This window comes from Pan troglodytes, chromosome 1, assembly GCF_028858775.2.
Source record: "Pan troglodytes isolate AG18354 chromosome 1, NHGRI_mPanTro3-v2.0_pri, whole genome shotgun sequence".
In the NCBI taxonomy this organism is placed as follows: Eukaryota; Metazoa; Chordata; class Mammalia; order Primates; family Hominidae; genus Pan; species Pan troglodytes.
Genome location: NC_072398.2, coordinates 195,148,243 through 195,167,955, shown reverse-complemented (window position 1 = coordinate 195,167,955; position 19,713 = coordinate 195,148,243). Strand labels below are relative to the sequence as shown.

The 19,713-nt window shown below is 42.2% G+C and overlaps 1 protein-coding gene across 5 annotated transcripts in view; it reads left to right on the top strand.

Moving 5' to 3' along the window:
* Positions 1-19,713, top strand: part of AGO4 (argonaute RISC component 4) — a 50,273-nt gene that overhangs the window by 19,819 nt on the left and 10,741 nt on the right. For all 5 annotated transcript variants that reach the window (XR_010147152.1, XR_008538933.2, XM_016959078.4 and 2 more), the window contains exons 8-15: positions 3,931-4,078; positions 4,316-4,435; positions 4,561-4,689; positions 4,944-5,077; positions 6,500-6,684; positions 8,343-8,502; positions 13,673-13,988; positions 14,124-14,258. Coding sequence is in view for 3 of the 5 variants with exons in the window: in XM_016959078.4 (XP_016814567.1) it covers positions 3,931-4,078; positions 4,316-4,435; positions 4,561-4,689; positions 4,944-5,077; positions 6,500-6,684; positions 8,343-8,502; positions 13,673-13,988; positions 14,124-14,258 (1,327 nt within the window). In the remaining 2 variants the exon portion in view is untranslated. The remainder of the gene's footprint in view (positions 1-3,930; positions 4,079-4,315; positions 4,436-4,560; positions 4,690-4,943; positions 5,078-6,499; positions 6,685-8,342; positions 8,503-13,672; positions 13,989-14,123; positions 14,259-19,713) is intronic.

Here is a 19,713-nt window from a genome sequence, read left to right as displayed (position 1 = left end):
AGCCTGGGTGACAGAGTGAAACTCCATCTCAAAAGAAAAAAAGAAAGAAATTGGTTATCTTATACTGAAATTTTCAAGATCACCAGAATCTTTGCTTTTAACACCAAAGTTTTAAAACATTTTCTGAATATTTTTGGTAGAGGTATTTATAAAACACATTCCTTGCCTTTAATTCAATTTACCTCTTAAGTAGAGTATGTTAAACATAGATTAACTTTTATTTAATCTATGTTTTATTTAATCTTTTTATTTAATGATGCAGAGTCATTATAAGCTTTTTTTTATTATACTGTTGTCATTCTTTTTTTTTTTTTTTTTTTTTCTTTTGGAGACAGGGTCTCACTCTGTCACCTTCTGGGCTCAAGTGAACCTCCCACCTCAGACTTCCAAGTAGTGGGATTACAGGCATGCACCACCACACTCGCCTAATTTTTTTTGTAGAGGTGGGGTTTTGCTATGTTGCCCAGTCTGGTCTTGAATTCCTGGGCTCAAACAGTTTGCCCGCCTCAGCCTCCCAAAGTGCTGGGACTACAGGTGTGAACCAGCACACCCAGCCTACTGTTGTAATTCTTAATACATGGCTCAAAAGGTCTATTAAGGCCTAGATATCATATAAGGCTGTCAGGAGAAGACATACATGTAAATAAAATATATGAGAAGACATTTTATATGTATGTATGTATCTTCTAAAAAAAATACAGACACACGTATATATATATAGTGCTTGGCACCGTCATGGCCCACTGCAGCCTCAGCTTCCTGGGCTCAAGCAATCCTCCCACCTCAGCCTCCTGAGTATCTGGGACTACAGGCACGTGCCACCATGCCTGGCTAATTTTTGTATTTTTAATAGAGATGGGGTCCCACTTTGTTGCCCAGGCTGGGAGAAGACATCTATTGCTTTGTGTTTTGTGTGGATTTCTCTCCCTCCCTGTGTAGGTAGCTGTCACTTCTTACAGCTGTTGGTGTCTATGGCATCCTCCAGCAGCATACTCCTTTCCATTTCCCCAATCTCATTTTCCTAATCACCCAACACTTCTTTTTTTTTTTTTGAGACAGAGTTTTGCTCTTGTTGCCCAGGTTGGAGTGCAATGTCGTGATCTCTGCTCACTGCAACCTCCACCTCCCGGGTTCAAGCGATTCTCCTGCCTCAGCCTCCCAAGTAGCTGGGATTACAGGCACCTGCCACCATGCCCAGCTAATTTTTTGTATTTTTGGTAGAGACAGGGCTCCTCTATGTTGGCCAGGCTGATCTTGAACCCCTGACCTCAGGCAATCCACCCGCCTCGGCCTCCCAAAGTGCTGGGATTACAGGCATGAGCCACTGCGCCCAGCCCATCACCCAACACCTCTAATCTACTGAAAACTGTGCCTCAGTGAGACACTATATGTGAAAGTGCTTTAAAAATTATATCTGTATCTTATTCTTGTAATCAAGATCATGTCTGACATAAACATAAATATTGGCTCTTCTAAATAAAGAGTTAAATATACAGTATACACTTTACTACATTTACATTATTTTGGTTACTCAGAGCCCCCCCCCCCACACACACACCTTTTTTTGCTTATATTCAAATCTGACTTTGTTTTAGATTCATGATTCTTAATTTTCAAACTTTAGTGCATATCAAAATCACCCAGAGGGCTTTGTCTAGATAGTTGAAATTTTCAGATGGCTTCTGGATAAATAAAGTGCATTATTTCAGTCTGATTGGAATAAATTCTTCAGTATGACCTCATGTACACACTACATGAATTTCTTAAGAGTGGTAAATTGGTATTTCATGTATTATTTGTATTATACCATTGACTTCTTTCTCAGAAAAAAAAAAAAGTTACCAAAACCTTATGAAGTCACTGTTGAGAATTGTAGCATTTGTTCAAGAACTGTGCTCTTTTCATTATTTAATTATTTCACATAACCCTGTTAGAATAATTAGACTTATAGACGTATATAATCTTTGCTGAAAGATTATAACTCATATATTTAAATATCACATAGATGACCCTTACTGCACCACTACTTTGTAAGGCTGTGGCACTTAAGAAAGCAAGATTAACGGGCTGGGCGCAGTGGCTCACGCCTCTAAATCCCAGCATTTTGGGAGGCCAAGGCAGGCAGATCACTAGAGGTCAGGAGTTCAAGACCAGCCTGGCCAACATGGTGAAACCCTGTCTCTACTAAAAATACAAAAATTAGCTGGGCATGGTGGCAGGCATGGTGGCAGGCGCCTGTAATCCCAGGTACTTGGGAGGCTGAGGCAGGAGAATCACTTGAACCCGGGAGGCAGAGGTTGCAGTGAACCGAGATTGCACTCTAGCCTGGGCAACAGAGTGAGACAACATCTTAAAAAAAAAAAAAAAAAAAAAGCAAGATTAAAACCCGGCATGGTGGCTGACAACTGTAATCCCAACACTTTGGGAGGCTGAGGAAAGAGGATTCCTTGAGCCCAGGAGTTCGAGACCAGCCTGGGCAATGTGGCAAGACCCCTCTATAAAAAATACAAAAAAATTAGCCAGGCATTTGTCCCAGCTAGTTGGGAGGCTGAGGTGGGAGAACTGCTTGAGCCCAAGTGGTGGAGGTTTCAGTAAGCCAAAATCATGCCACTGCACTCCAGCCTAGGTGACAGAACGAGACTCTGTCTCAAAAAAAAAAAAAAAAAGCAAGATTAAAGTTATCATTGTACTAAGTATTTGAGATAATTTGCCTACTGGAAAAGCCAAATAGAGTATCTTAATTATGCCAAATATTCTGGCACAGTCTCAGATTCATGTATTTGGTCTTGTTGTCTCCAGATCCACATGTATTTGTTCTAGTTTTAGGATCTAAAAATTTGGGAATCTAAAAATGTGGCCCCAATAACTATGCTACACTCATTTTACATAAAGTTATCTTAAGGGAACAAAACACCTACATGGATTACTCCAAATCTTTATGTTAATTTGAAGCCAGCAAGAGGTTGTATTTGTACCTGTAGGTGTTACCTGACCTCAAGTGAGTCTATGTATGTTCTGGTTCTGCAGTATCTTCTTGTTTTAAGTTATTTTTTTAAAATTCTTCTTAAATTTTAATTTAAAAAAATTTCTCATCCAAGCTTTAACAAACATGGAAAATTTCAATGGAATCATTGTTCTGGTTAAATACTAAACTTACTTAAGTGAAAATGCTCAAATAAAGATTAACTTTTGTTTTTTGGCTGGGCATGTGGCTCACACCTGTGATCCCAGCACTTTGGGAGGATGAGGCAGGTGGATCACCTGAAGTCGGGAGTTCTAGATCAGCCTGGCCAATGCGGTGAAACCCTGTCTCTACTAAAAATACAAAAATTATAGGTGGTGGCGCGCACTTGTAATCCCAGCTACTCGGGAGCCTGAGGCAGGAGAACCGCTTGAACCCGGGAGATGGAGATTGCAGTGAACCAAGATGGTGCCACTGCACTCCCGCCTGGGCAACAGAGTGAGTCTCTGTCTCACAAAAAAAAAAGAAAAAAAAAAAGATTGACCTTTGTTTTTTTAAGTGACTGATGAAGGTAGGAATTATTAGTGGGCTTTGTTTGTTTATTGTTTAGAAAAGAAAGAATTTGGCCAGTCACAGTGGCTCACGCCTGTAATCCCAGCACTTTGGGAGGCCGAGGTGGGCGGATCACTTGAGGTCAGGAGTTCGAGACCAGCCTGACCAACGTGGTGAAACCCTGTCTCTACTAAAAATACAAAAATTAGCTGGGCATGGTGGCACACGCCTGTAATCCCAACTGCTTGGGAAGATGAGGCATGAGAATCCATTGAACCCGGGAGGCGGAGGTTGAGATCACGCCATGCACTCCAGCCTGGGCGACAGAGTGAGACACTGTCTCAAAAAAAAAAGAAAAAAGAAAAGAAAAGAAAGAACTTGAAGAAATATTCTAAAAAAGACATTCTCTCCTATAGTTTTCCTTTGCAGCTAGAAAACGGTCAAGCTATGGAATGTACAGTAGCTCAATATTTTAAGCAAAAGTATAGTCTGCAACTGAAATACCCCCATCTTCCCTGTCTCCAAGTGGGACAAGAACAAAAGCATACATACTTGCCACTCGAGGTAAGTTAAATTTTCTTTTGCCAATTTGCTGATCTCTTGAATGAGTATATGTTTTTAAGTAGAGTTCTAAACTAGTGGTGAAATTTAGTGTTAATTTCTAAAATATTTTTGGCAGATGATTTCACTATATAACCAAATTTTAATTTTTCTGGAAATAGAGGATATAAGATATGGTTTGGCAAAGGTTTAAGATGTGGAACCCTTTACACAAACCAATTTCTCTTTGTCTCTTGGCAGGTCTGTAATATAGTGGCAGGACAGCGATGTATCAAGAAGCTCACAGACAATCAGACTTCCACAATGATCAAAGCTACAGCAAGATCTGCTCCTGACAGACAGGAAGAGATCAGTAGACTGGTCAGTAAGGCATGGTCTTCAAGATGAGCTAGCTTTGAGATGACAAAAAACAAAAGAATAGAAAACTCCTCCTGGGACACAGTTACTCTCTGGTTTTTATATATGCAGGCTTTCCTGTTCTTTAGGTGAAGAGCAACAGTATGGTGGGTGGACCTGATCCATACCTTAAAGAATTTGGTATTGTTGTCCACAATGAAATGACAGAGCTCACAGGCAGGGTACTTCCAGCACCAATGCTGCAATATGGAGGCCGGGTAAGCTTTTTATTTTATTCAGCAAGCTTCTTCCACAACCAGTCAAAAAGAGAATAATCCAGGGTTTCTCTACTCTGCCACTGCTGAATTTACCCATAGTTTTGTTCATTATTGCCTTTTGTGTTCTGGCTCATACCTAATAGAATTTTGTTTATTCACTCGTCAATAGTAAAATGGCCTTAGATTGTAATGTCTTTTCTCTTTTCTTTTGTTTCTTCTTCTTCTTCTTCTTCTTTTTTTTTTTTTTTTCAAAGAATAAAACAGTAGCCACACCCAACCAGGGTGTCTGGGACATGCGAGGAAAGCAGTTTTATGCTGGCATTGAAATTAAAGTTTGGGCAGTTGCTTGTTTTGCACCTCAGAAACAATGTAGGGAAGATTTACTAAAGTGAGTATCTTCATATTTTCAGCTTAGTAATATCCCTTCCAGATATGAAAATACTGTCTTTATGTGAATGTGCTGTGTACACTGGCACTAAATCCCTGACTCCCATAGTGACACCATCTGGCTATATGAAAAAGACCTTGTATTATAGTAATTTGCAAACTTGGGAATTACATTAAAAATCTGACTCAGCTTCCTTACATGTAGAGCAGAAATTTGTGAGTAACAAGGTGGAGACAATGTTGGTTGGCAAATTCTTGAGTTCTTATTGAAGCTTCCTTTGGTATTAATTGTATCTTTTCAGCTAAGATCAAAAACTAGCTTACTTTTAATCGTTATAATTTACTAATGAGCTTGTTTTATTGCAAGGTCTCTGGGTAAGAGTAGGTTCGCATCTTACAGATGCAGCTATCTATATAAAAGAAGTTAGTGGCCAGGCTCAGTGGCTCACACCTGTAATCCCAGCACTTTGGGAGGCCGAGTGGGTGGATCATGGGGTCAGGAGATCGAGATCATCCTGGCCAACATGGTGAAACCCTGTCTCTACTAAAATACAAAAAATGAGCCAGGCATGGTGGCACGCGCCTGTAGTCCCAGCTACTGGGGAGGCTGAGGCAGGAGAATCACTTGAATCCAGGAGGCAGAGGTTGCAGTGAGCCAAGATCTCACCACTGCACTCCAGCCTCGCGACAGAGCAAGACTCCGTCTCAAAAAAATAAAAATAAAAAAATAAAATTAGGGAGAAGAGTGAAAAAAAATTAAGAAAAGGGAACTAGAGTGAAAGAAAGGAATTCTACAAAATATTGGCAAATGCACCAAAGGAATTCTGAAAGCTTTATACATAGATTGAAGTAACTTCTTAAATCTAAAATTTAAAACTTCAAAGTGAATTTTGCTTTTTTTAAGTGATGATTTCTTTTGACATTTTTATTGAACCAAATCTGTTCCAAGTTTGAATGTAGTCCTAAATACACTGATTTTGTAACAGCATGTTTCTGTGTTCTCAGTTGAGCACAAGCTTACCCAGCTATTTCTGTACCAGGCTTACCAAAATGCACGTTACCTGAAATTTTGACCCTGCTTTTCTTCAGTCCAGAATTATTGATTCGAATGTTTGAAAGATCTTTGAACAGCAATGCTATTCTATCTAGTTCAGCTGCGCATAATTATTTAAAAATTTCAGTTGATAATCTGATAGCTTAGTAATACAGATTCTTTTCTGTTTAACTGCAAGTTAAATTGCAAGTTTAATTGCAATTGCCAGTCCATTTTTGGCAACCAGTTAAAGATTTTTATTTATTTGTTTACTTGTTTCTAAATTTGGCTAAGAATTTACAAAACTGAAGGAAGTATTTCAGAGGAAAATGAATGCTAGAAATGTACTCTGAAATGAAAAAAACCGTGTTACTGGTTCTATTTTAACAGGAGTTTCACTGACCAGCTGCGTAAAATCTCTAAGGATGCAGGAATGCCCATCCAGGGTCAGCCATGTTTCTGCAAGTATGCACAAGGTGCAGACAGTGTGGAGCCTATGTTTAAACATCTGAAAATGACTTATGTGGGCCTACAGCTAATAGTGGTTATCCTGCCTGGAAAGACACCAGTATATGGTATGGACCCTTTTAATGCTGAATGAGGGATGATTTCAAGCAGTAGATATAACAGTCAGGATAAGCTAGGTTATGCTGCAGTCACAAACCTCAAACTCTCAGTGGTTCACAAAAACAAAGATTTGTTTCTTGCTCCTGTTATGCGTCCACTGAAGGTAGACGCGGCCTCTGCTCTGTGTCATCATGTCATCTCCATTTGGGGACCCAGCTTGGCAGAGCAGCTGCTATTTGGAATGTTGCTGGCCCCACATTCTTTTTTCTCTCTGCAACTCCTTGGCCACAACCAGCCATATGGCCTTACCCAACTTGCGTGGGAGCAGTGGGGATGGGCATTGAGAATGTAGTGTGATACTACCATAGGCCTGGAAGCTGAGAGAACTGGAAATATTTGGTGAAAAGCACTTAGGAATATGAGAGTGAGGAAGAGTGCCACTTCCAGAAGAGGATTTGCTTACTTTGTATCTATTATAAGAAGAATGATACAAAGTTATTTTGGCTATCATTTAAATAAAGGATGTAGGAACTATTATTGTTGATGAGACAGAATCTCAGCTCTGTCACCCAGGCTGGAGTGCGGTGTCATGATCACTGCTCATCTCAGCCTCACAATCCTGGGCTCAAGTGATTCTCCCGTCTCAGGCTCTTGAGTAGCTGGGAATACAGGTGCCCACAACCACGCCCAGCTAATTTTTGTATTTTTTATAGAGATAGGGTTTTGCCGTGTTGCCCAGGATGGTCTTGAACTCCTGGGCTCAAGCCATCCACCTGCCTTGGGCTTCCCAAAGCATTGGGATTACAGGCATGGGCCAGCACGCCCAGCCAGTTTTAAACCTTTTTTTTTTTTTTTTTTTTTTGAGGCAGGGTCCTGCTCTGTCATCCAGGCTGTAGTGCAGTGGCGCAATCTTGACTCACTGCAGCCTCCGCCTCTTGGGTTCAAGTGATTCTCCTGCCTCAGCCCCCCAAGTACTGGGACTACAGGCACGTGCCATCTCCTGCCTCAGCCCCCCCAAGTACTGGGACTACAGGCACGTGCCATCACACCCAGCTAATTTTTGTATTTTTAGTAGAGATGGGGTTTCACCATGTTGGCCAGGCTGGTTTTGAACTCCTGGCCTCAAGTGATCCACCCGCCTTGGCCTCCCAAAGTGCTGAGATTACAGATGTGAGCCACTGTGGCTGGCCCCAGTTTTAAACTTTATAAAATGTCTTTAACCTTCTCTCTACAGTTATCTCTAGTACTTAAAGAAAGAAAAAGGAAGCAAAAAAAACCAAACCAAAATAAAATAAAATTCAAAGGGCCGGTGTGTGTACTGAGAGGGAGGAGCTGGGAAGATCGATTCTTTTGCTAAATCAGTCATGTGGGAAGAGGAGCATCAAGGAGCTAAGCAAGTCGTGGCAGGCAGCACAGAGAATAAAGGAAGCAGACTGGCTGCAGGGCCTGCAGGAGGGAAAAAAGGAGAGAAGGGAGGGCCTATCCAAACACAGGGGGAAAAATTGCCCTAGGGTTTAGCAGATAAAAGGAAGACACATGAGAAGCATCTAGCACAGTGTACAGTATATAGTAGGTTATAAAGTTAATGTGTGGGGTTTTTTTCCTTTTGCTTTTAGTAATTAGGAGACCATTTAAACATGTTAAAATTAATAAATTATTTTTGTAGCGGAGGTGAAACGTGTTGGAGATACCCTTCTAGGTATGGCCACACAGTGTGTCCAGGTAAAAAATGTAGTGAAGACCTCACCTCAAACCCTTTCCAATCTTTGCCTGAAGATAAATGCAAAACTTGGAGGAATTAACAATGTGCTTGTGCCTCATCAAAGGTAAGATTCTGAATGCTTTCTCCACTTTTGTTTAAGATCTAACTTACATAATTTATGGGAAAGCACACAAATATTATATATGCATCTAGATTACCTTTTCTCTTGTATATATGTGCACCCATATACCCAATACCCAGATAAAGATATAGAACATTTCCAGCACCCCATCAGCCTTCCTTATGGCCCCTCCAAATAGATAACCCCCAAAGGTGACCACCATTCTGATGTCTATCACCTATCCAGATTACTTTTGCCCATTTTTGAGCTTCATATAAATGGAATCATGCAGGATGTACTATTTTGTGTTGGTCTTCTTTTGTTCAACATTATGTCTGTGAGGTTAATTTGTGTTGTTGCACTTGGGAGTAGTTTATTCTTTTTCATTGTTGTGTATGATTTCATTTCATGAATAAACCACACAATTTTAATTTATTTTACTATTGATCACTCTGTCCCCCAAGGTTGGAGTGCAGTGATGCGATCTCGGCTTACTGCAAGCTCCGCCTCCCGGGTTCACGCCATTCTCCTGCCTCAGCCTCCCCAGTACCTGGGACTACAGGCACCTGCCACCACACCCGGCTAATTTTTTGTATTTTTAGTAGAGACGGGGTTTCACCATATTAGCCAGGATGGTCTCAATCTCCTGACCTCGTGATCCGCCTGTCTCGGCCTCCCAAAGTGCTGGGATTACAGGCGTGAGCCACCGTGCCCGGCCTTGGATATTTTCATACATTCATTATACAATTCTACATTTTTGGTGAACTGAAACACTCTTTCTGTTGTGTGGAATTCCAGGAGTGTAATTACTGAGTTACAGAGAATAGAGTTACAGAGAATACATATATTTACTATTAATAGATACAGTCAAATAGTTTTCCAAAGTGGTTGTACCAATTTACACTTACACTGAGAGTTCTACTTGCTCTATATTCTTACCAACACTTGGTAGTATCAGTCCTTTTAATTTTAGCCATTTTGCTTGGGGATAATAGTATCTCATTATAGTTTTAATTTGCCTTCCCTTAATGAGTAATGATGTTAAGCACATTTTCATATGCTCATTAGCCATTTGGACATCTTTATTTTTTTGTTTGTTTGTTTTGTTTTGAGATGGAGTCTTGCTCTGTCACTCAGGCTAGAGTGCAATGGCATGATCTTGGTTCACTGCAACCTCCACCTCCCAGGTTCAACCAATGCTACCACCTCAGCTTCTTGAGTAGCTAGGATTACAGGTGCACACCACCATGCCCCACTAATTTTTTTGTATTTTTAGTAGAGACAGGGTTTCACCATGTTGGCCAGGCTGGACTTGAACTCCTGACCTCAAGTGATCCGCCTACCTCGGCCTCCCAAAGTGCTGAGATTACAGGCGTGAGCCACCACGCCTGGCCTGTTTTGTTTTTTGGGACAGGGTCTCACTCTGTCTTCCAGGCTGGAGTGCAGTGATGTGATCATGGCTCACTGAAGACCCAAACTCCTGGCCTTCAACTGATCCTCCCACCTCAGCCTCCCAAGTAGCTGGGACTACAGGCTCATACCACCATGCTCGGCTAATGTTTTTATTTTTTATAGAGACGGTTTTGTCCTGTTGACCAGGCTGGTCTAGAACTCTTGAGCTCAAACAGTCCTCCTGGCTCAGCCTCCCGAAGTGCTGGGATTACAGGCATGAGCCACCATGCCTAGCCTAAACATCTTCTTTTATAATGGACCTGTTCAGTCCTTTGCTCTTTTTTTTATATTGGGTTGTGAGTCTTTTTCATTAATTTGTAGTAGTTCTTTGTGGTTTCTGGTCCTTCACAAGATACAGATATCCTATAGGCAAACAGGATAGGCAGATTATCTTCTCCTAGTCTGTGCTTTGCCTTTTCACTCTCCTAAATTGTGGGTTTTCTGTTTTTTTCTTTTTAAGACAAGGTCTCACTCTGTCACCCAGGCTGGAGTGCAGTGGGGCAATCATGACTCACTGCAGCCTCAATCTCCCCAGCTCAAGCGATTCTCCCGCTTTAGTCTCCTGAGTAGCTGGGACTACAGGAATGTGCCACCATGCCTGCCTATTTATTTATTTAGGTATTTATTGAGACAGAGTCTCACTCTGTCACCCAGGCTGCAGTATAGTGATACAATCTCGGCTCACTGCAACCTCCGCCTCCTGAGTTCAAGCGATTCTCCTGCCTCAGCCTCCCGAGTAGCTGGAATTACAGGCTCATGCCACCATACTTGGCTAATTTTTGTATTTTTAGTAGAGACAGGGCTTTACCATGTTGGCCAGGCTGGTGGTCTTGAGCTCCTGACCTCAAGCAATCGGCCCACCTTGGCCTCCCAAAGTGCTGGGATTATAGGCATGAGCCACTATGCCCGGCCTTAAATTTTTTTTTAAAGATGAGGTCTTGCTATGTTGTCCAGGCTGGTCTTGAACTCCTGGGCTTAAGTGATCCTTCCACCTTGGCCTCTGAAAGTGTTGGAATTATAGACGTGAGCCACCATGCCTGGTCAACAGTGGCTTTTGATGAACAGAAAATGTTAATAGGACTGAGTTGAATCAATCTTTTTATGTCCTTTTAAGAAACCCTGTCTGTCCCTCCCTTCATAGGTTTTTTTTGTTGTTGTTTAAATTTGAGTTTGTCAGATTGACTCTAGAGTAAGCAAACACCAAGGCAAGACAGGGATATGATAGACAAAGTGCTGGCTGGGCATTGGGAGATTTGAGTATTGTTACGCATGTGAATTTCTAATATCTCTGGGCCTCAGTTCCTTATCTATCCAGATAATAATATCTGCCTTGTTAACTTGAAAGTGTTGTTTTTCTGTGAAATACTATGTGTGAAAGTGATTTGAAGAGTTAAATTTGGGGCTGTGGTATTAGTCATTGCCATACTTGAAGATGAAATTGAGTGCCTTGCTCTTATGCAATCATATCACAGTTCTCTTTTTTTAAATTTAATCTTAGCATATTTTGTCAACTTGATTAGTTGATTTCTTATTTCTTATTTATTTATTTTTTTGAGACAGTGTCTCACTTTGTCACCCAGGCTGGAGTGCGGTGGCACAATCTCGGCTCACTGCAAACTCCGCCTCCCAGGCTCAAGCAATCTTCCCACCTCAGCCTCCCAACTAGCTGGGACCACAGGCGTGCACCACCACGCCTGGCTTATTTTTTGTATTTTTCATACAGACGAGGTTTCTCCATGTTGCCCACACTGGTCTCAAACTCCTGAGCTCAAGCAATCCACCCGCTCAGCCTCCCAACACAGTTCTCATTTTTGTCCTTGGATGAAACTTCTAGGTAAATAAATCCCTCCTTAAACATTAGTGATGAGATATATGGGCCATAGGGGAAGTTAACCTAAAGTCTGTCTTCATTTAATTTTAACCCAAACATTTGAGACAATATAGTGTAGTGGCTTAGAGTGCATACTTTGGCGTTAAACTTCTTTGGTTTGGATTGCAGCTTTTCCACTCCTAGCTGTGTGATCTTGGGAACATTCTTTATCCTCTTATGTATTATTTTTTATCTGGAAAAATTGAGACAATAATTGTACCACCCTCATAAAATTTTAAGGACTAAATGAGTTAACACGTGTGAAGTGCTTAGCATAGTGGCTGGTACGTTGTATATGTAAGCTGTTATGTTATGTATATGTGTGTTGCCTATATATGTCCACTGTTATTAACTTCTCTGTGCCAGGCTTATGTTCTGTGATGATACAGAGAGATAAATGGGACACAGCCTCTTCTCCCATGGGACCTCACCTTTAGTACCTATTATATGAGGTTGTCAAGTATGGGATGCCTCTTAAATTACACTTGAAGAATTAACACTCGCAGTCCCAAATCCTACCTTTAAGAATTTATCCCAGCTATCTGGAAGGCTGAAGTGGGAGAATCACCTGAGTCCAGGAGGTTGAGGCTGCAGTGAGCTGAGATCATGCCATTGCACTCTAGCCTGGGCAACAGAGTGAGACCCTGTCTCAAAAAAAAAAAAAAAGGGTATTGTTTTGTTTTGTTTTGTTTTGTTTTGAGATGGAGTCTTCCTCTGTCACCCAGGCTGGAGTGCAGTGGCGTGATCCTGGCTCACTGCAACCTCTACCTCCTGGGTTCAAGTGATTCTCCCGCCTTAGCCTCCCCAGTAGCTGGGATTACAGGTGAGCGCCTCCATGCCCGTCTAATTTTTTTTTTTTTATTTGAGACAGTCTAGCTCTGTCACCCAGGCTGGAGTGCAGTGGTGTGATCTCGGCTCACTGCAACCTCCACCTTCCTGGTTCAAGTGATTCTCCTGCCTCTTCCACCTTCTGAGTAGCTGGGATTACAGGCACACACCACCACACCTGGCTAATTTTTGTATTTTTTAGTAGAGACAGGGTTTCACCATGTTGGCCAGTCTGGTCTCAAACTCCTGACCTCAAGTGATCTGCCTGCCTCAGCCTTCCAAAGTGCTGGGATTATAGGCGTGAGTCACCATGCCCGACCTTAATTTTTGTATTTTTAGTAGAAACAGGGTTTCGCCGTGTTGGCCAGGCTGGTCTCCAAATCCTGACCTCAGGTGATCCTCCTGCCTTGGCCTCCCAAAGTGCTGGGATTACAGGCGTGAGCCACCACGCCCGGCCTCTTTTCTTTTTTTAAAGACAAGGTCTTACTCTGTCACCCAGGCTGGAGTACAGTGATGTGACACAGTACAGTGTAGTATAGTACATAACTCACTGCAGCCTCAAACTCCTGGGCTTAAATGTTTTTTTCTGCCTCAGCCTCCCAAGTAACTGGGACTACAGGCAGGCGCTGCCACGCTGGGCTTTCTTATTTTTTGTAGAGACCTGGGTCTTGATATATTGCCCAGGCTGGCCTTGAACTTCTGGGCTCAAGTAGTCCTTCCTCCTTGGCCTTCTAAAGTGCTGAGATTATAGGTATGAGCCAAGGTGCCCAGCCTAGGTCCTGTTTTTTAAATCTTCTCTTCCTACTGTTATAGAAGAGCCATGTTCACTTCTTCAGTCAGTCCAGAGTCACTGTACTGGGTGACATCAATATTCAGTGGTCCGTAGTGTTCTTTCCCAATGGGCTTAAGTCTTTGTTCTCTCTTATAAGGTTATATCTGATTATATGTGGTGATATAATCTTGCTAAACTCAAACATTTTCACTTATATGTCTGAGTGGCAACATCTCCTTAAATCTGAGCAGGCCCTCGGTGTTCCAGCAGCCTGTCATCTTCCTGGGAGCGGATGTCACACACCCCCCAGCAGGGGATGGGAAGAAACCTTCCATTGCTGCTGTGGTTGGCAGTATGGATGGCCACCCCAGCCGGTACTGTGCCACCGTTCGGGTGCAGACTTCCCGGCAGGAGATCTCCCAAGAGCTCCTCTACAGTCAAGAGGTCATCCAGGACCTGACTAACATGGTTCGAGAGCTGCTGATTCAGTTCTACAAATCCACACGCTTCAAACCCACTCGGATCATCTATTACCGTGGAGGGGTATCTGAGGGACAAATGAAACAGGTACTCTCATTATCCCTGTTGCCCTTCGGGGCCCCTAGGAGTCTGAGGGAGATTCCTCTCATCTACCATTCTGGGTAGATCTGAGAGATACTAGGCAAATTCTCAATTAAACATAATTCCATTTCTGTCTTCTAGGTAGCTTGGCCAGAACTAATAGCAATTCGAAAGGCATGTATTAGCTTGGAAGAAGATTACCGGCCAGGAATAACTTATATTGTGGTGCAAAAAAGACATCACACACGACTCTTCTGTGCAGATAAAACAGAAAGGGTAAGAAGATATAATATAAGCTTTGTTATCTGAGGCTCTGGCAAGAGATGTATATATGCACATATATATATACACCATTTTTATACAATTTTTTTCTTAAAAGCAGAAATGCCTGATAATAATTTAATAAATACAATAACTGCAGTTGGGTTTAGATGACCAAGTCTGAATGATACGAGTTTTGAGACTGAATATTTTATTTCTCTTGTATAACAGAAATGCTGATTTCTCGAGTTGTTTTTGTGTCGGGGGGAGTAGGTCAGAAACATGCCAGGTACATTGTGATGATATAGGCAACCTTCTAAGGGGTGCTTTTGTTATTTGTTACTTTTTGCTGCACAGTTCTAGGGTATAAAGAAGAATTTATCTTCCAAATAATTTTATATCCGCATAGGACACGGGTCCCCAACCCCCAGACTGTGGACTGGTAACAGTCTGTGGCCTATTGGGAACCAGGCTGCACAGCAGGTGAGTGGTCAGTGAATGATCATTACCACCTGAGCTCTGCCTCCTGTCAGATCAGCAGTGGTGGAACAGTTTCATCCCAAAACCATCTCCCCACCGCTCCCCTACCCTCATCCATGTAAAAATTGTCTTCCATGAAACCTGTCCTTGCTGCCAAAAAAGTTGAGGACTGCTGGCATAGAAGATTCATAGGGCACAGACTTTGAATATTTATAGTGTCGCACTTAAACCACAGTCAAATTACTCAACTTCTCTAAGCCATAATATTCTCATCTGTAAAATGTGGTTAAGAACAATATCTGACCTGGTGCTGTGGCTCACGCCTGTAATCCCAGCACTTTGGGAGGCTGAGGCGGGCAATCACTTGAGGTCAGGAGTTCGAGGCCAGCCTGGCCAACATGGTGAGACTCCATCTCTACTGAAAATACAAAAATTAGCTGGGCGTAATGGTGCACGCCTGTAGTCCCAGGTATCCAGGAGGCTGAGGCAGGAGAATCGCTTGAACCCCGGAGCCAGAGGTTGCAGTGAGCCGAGATCATACCACTGCACTCCAGCCTGCACAGAGCAAGACTCTGCCTAAAAGAAAAAAAAAAAAATTAAAATCCAAAACACCTCTAATCCCCAGGCATTTCAGGTAGAGAATGCCCAACCTATATTATCAATAGATAATCTTGCTTCTTTGATATTTTTTAATGACTTTACTTCATCTTGTCCAGGCCCTCTCTGATCCACCCCTAGGAAGACCAGATCTTTCTGTTGCCTAATCATGTAATCTTGTTTGCCACTCCCATTATTTTCAAGTACACTCTAGTTTTTTTGTCTGTAATCCGAGGATGAACTGTTTCTTTTTTCTCTTTTTTTGAGACCGAGTTTTGCTCTTGTCACCCAGGCTGCAATGCAACGGCACAATCTTGGCTCACTGCAACCTCTGCCTCCCGAGTTTCAAGCAATTCTCCTGCCTCAACCTCCTGAGTAGCTGGGATTATAGGCGCCCACCACCATGCCCAGCTAATTTTTGTATATTTAGTTGAGACGGGGTTTCACCATGTTAGCCAATCCAGTCTTGAACTCCTGACCTCAGGTGATCCACCTGCTTCGGCCTCCCAAAGTGCTGGGATTACAGGTGTGAGCCGCCGTGCTTGGCCTGAACTGTTTCTTTTTGTTTTCTGAATCAAGGTTGTTTTCTCATTGGGCCCCAGATCCAATCAGCTTAGATTAAAAGGACTGTCTTAAATTAAAAGGGCTGTTTTAAATTAAAAGGGCTGTCTTTAAATTGCTGAAACCATGAGTTAATAGTACTTCTTACCAACTGGGCTTTACAACTCTCTGTAACATACACATATAAGAAATCTGTACCTGTGCCCCCAAAATATATAAAAATTTAAATAAAAAATAGACCAGCACATGTCAAATAAAATAAATAAATAAAAGATATGCTGTGAAAAAAAAAATAGTACTTCTTAGACTTTGCTAATACAAATTTGTTGAACTCTTGCCTGACCTCTGGGCCCAAAACCTCCTGCCACCTTCTCCTTAACTGTTGTCATCTCTCCACCTGTCTGTCAACTTGTTATCCATATAGATTTAAGATCTTCTTCTTCAGGCTTGTCTTCCTAAACTATCTATTAAGCTATTATTAAGCTATCTCATAGTTTTATTCTTTAAACCTTTCAAAATTGACAGTTCCAGTTCTTGGTCTACTTTGTACCCTGACATTTACTAATATCTTCAATTCTCTATGCATGCCTCTTGCCAATCCACTTGCCCATTTATTTTGCCTCTACTCTTAGGCTGATAGAAATTGCTGGGGGAAAAGTGGTGGATTTTATTTTTTTGGAACAGGGTCTCATCTCACTCTGTCACCCAGGGTGGAGTGCAGTGGCATGATTATGGCTCATGGCAGCCTAGACGCCCCCAGGCTCAGGTGATCCTCCTACCTGAGCCTCCCAAGTAGCTGGGACTACAGGCACTCACCATCACTCTTGGCTAATTTTTTTGTATTTTTTGTAGAGATGGGGTTTCACCATGTTGTCCAGGCTGATCTTGAACTCTTGGGCTCAAGTGATCAGCTCACCTCAGCCTCTCAAAGTTCTAGAATTACAGGCGTGAGCCACCACACCTGTCCAAAAGTGTCTGTTTAATAAAGAACCATATTACAAATTCATGAGAGCAAATCTCAGCCAGGCCTTGAATGCTGCCGTTTTTTCATTTACCCTATTCCCCATAGCATCTGTTCCACACCTTTATACTCTTCTCAAGTCCCCTACCCTATTCATAATAACTCTATTGCCAACAAAGTCCTATCGTCTATTTCCCTCCAAAAACAAGATCTAGAAGGCAAGAATTTTCTCAGCTGCCTCTCCTCTACTTTCAAACTCAGTTACATCTTGTATTTTCCTATCTCCTTCCTCATATCTCTCCACCTATGCTTTCCTGCCCCCATCCTGTGCTTTCAATCCTAATCCCTCCTGACTTCTCTAGAGCCTTACTTGGTCAATTACGCATTATTTTTCAAAACGTCACTCTTTCGTGTTCTGTTGCCTCCTTCTCGCCCTATAAAGGTGGTTTAAATCTTCCTGAGTTCACCTCACCCTGCTTCTCCCTCAGTCTCACTGCTACCTTATATTTTCTTCCTTTCACGACTAAACTTTGAGAAAAACAATCACTTGACTTTCTATCTGTACTTTCTCACATCAAACTTTAATTTTCTGTAGCCTAACTTCAATTTCAGTGACTCCATTGAAGTTGTTGTCTCAATGACTTGCTCATTTCAAATCAAGAGATACTTTGTCAGATTCCCACACTGACTTCTTTGTAGCACTTAAGACAATGATTGCCTTATTTGGCCTTAGCAAAGTGACTTTCCAGCTTTACTACCCACCTTTGTAATCAGACTTTTTTTTTTTTTTTTTTGAAATGGAGTTTCTGTAATCAGACTTTTTTTTTTTTGAAATGGAGTTTCTGTAATCAGACTTTTTTTTTTTTTTTGAAATGGAGTTTCTGTAATCAGGCTTTTTTTTTTTAAGATAGAGTTTCACTCTGTCATGATCTCGGCTTGCTGCAATCTCTGCCTCCCGGGTTCAAATAATTCTCCTGCCTCAGCCTACCAAGTAGTTGGGATTACAGGCGCATATCACCATGCCCAGCTAATTTTGTATTTGTGGTAGAGACAGGGTTTCACTATGTTGGCCAGACTGGTCTCGAACTCCTGACCTCAAGTGATTCACCCACCTCGGCCTCCCAAAGTGCTGGGATTACAGATGTGAGCCACTGTGCCCGGCCTGTAATCAGACTTTTTTGATTCCTCTTTCTCCCTCTCTCCATTAAACACTGATATTTCCCGACATTTCATACTTCTCTCTCTTTTCTTCTCAATTTCAGCCCTCTCTATAGTGTCATCCACTTTTCTGGGCGAATTCCCTTGCTTGTAGATTCCTAAATCTGTATTTCCAGCCCCAATCTACTCTTCAGCTCCTGATCTGTACTCCCAGTTATCTACCAGACATATTTGCTTAGATTCTCTATAGGCACTGCATCAGTCAAGATAGGCCAAAAACAACAACAAAAACCCAAATCGTAGTGGCTTACAAAGACTTGTTTTTTGATCATATTACACATTCATTGTGGCTCTGCTGCAGCTGTGACCCTGCTGTCCTCCCTTTGGAACCTAGGCTGACAAAGAAGCATCTATCTGGAACATTGCCAGTCATCCTGGCAGAGAGGAAAAAAGATACATGACAAGCCATGTGCTGGCCCAGAAGTAACACATTTCAGGCCACATTTTATCAGCCAAAGCAAGTCACCCCTGAGATAATTGGGTGTGGATGTATAATCCTCCCCCAGGCAGGGGCATGGGAATGTTTGGCACCAGTAATACAATCTACCACTGGCATTTCAAGCAAAGCATGTCTAAACCTTCTATTTATTGTTTTATCCCCATCCAAAACCTATTCCTCCCCAATTTTCCTTTTATTCTATTACTTGGCATCACTGTATATTAAGTCAGCCAAGCTAGAAACTTCAGAGTTGTCTTTAAATTCTTTGCCCCATTTCCAGTCCCTCCATACGCATTTAGAAAATAGTCCTCTGTGGGCCAGGTGCGGTGGCTGACACCTGTAATCTCAGCACTTTGGGAGGCTGAGGTGGGCGGATCACAAGGTCAGGAGATCGAGACCATCCTGGCTACCACGGTGAAACCCTGTCTCTACTAAAAATACAAAAAATTAGCCGGATGTGGTGGCTGGCGCCTGTAGTCCCAGCTACTCGGGAGGCTGAGACAGGAGAATGGCGTGAATCCGGGAGGTGGAGCTTGCAGTGAGCTGAGATGGCGCCACTGCACTCCAGCCTGGGAGACAGAGTGAGACTCCATCTCAAAAAAAGATATATATATATATATATATATTTAGGGACAAGGTCTAAGTTTGTTCCCCAGTTTGGTCTTGAGCTCCTGGACTCAAGTGGTCCTCTCACCTCAGCCTCCCAAAGTGTTGGCATTACAGGCATAAGCCACCATACCTGGCCCTAGTTTTGACAAATACATACAGTTCTGTAGGCATCACCACAATAAAAATACACAGTCATCCCTCAGAATCCATGGGGGATTGGTTCCAGGACCTGCTGCAGATACCAAAATCCACATATGCTCAAGTCCCTGATATAAAATGGTACAGTAAGCAAGGCGTGGTGGTGCATACCTGTAGTCCCAGCTACTTAGGAAGCTGAGACAGTAGGATCACTTGAGTCCAGGAGTTTGAGACAAGCCTGGGCAACATAGCAAGACTCCATCTCAAAAAACAAAAATGGTATAGTAATTGTATATAACCTACGCACATCCTCCCATATGTTTTAAAACAGGGGTGTCCAATCTTTTGGCTTCCTTGGACCACATTGGAAGAAGAATTTTCTTGGGCCACACATAAAATACACTAACCATAGCTGATGGGCTAAAAAAAAAAAAATCACAAACAAATCTCATAATGTTTTAAGAAAG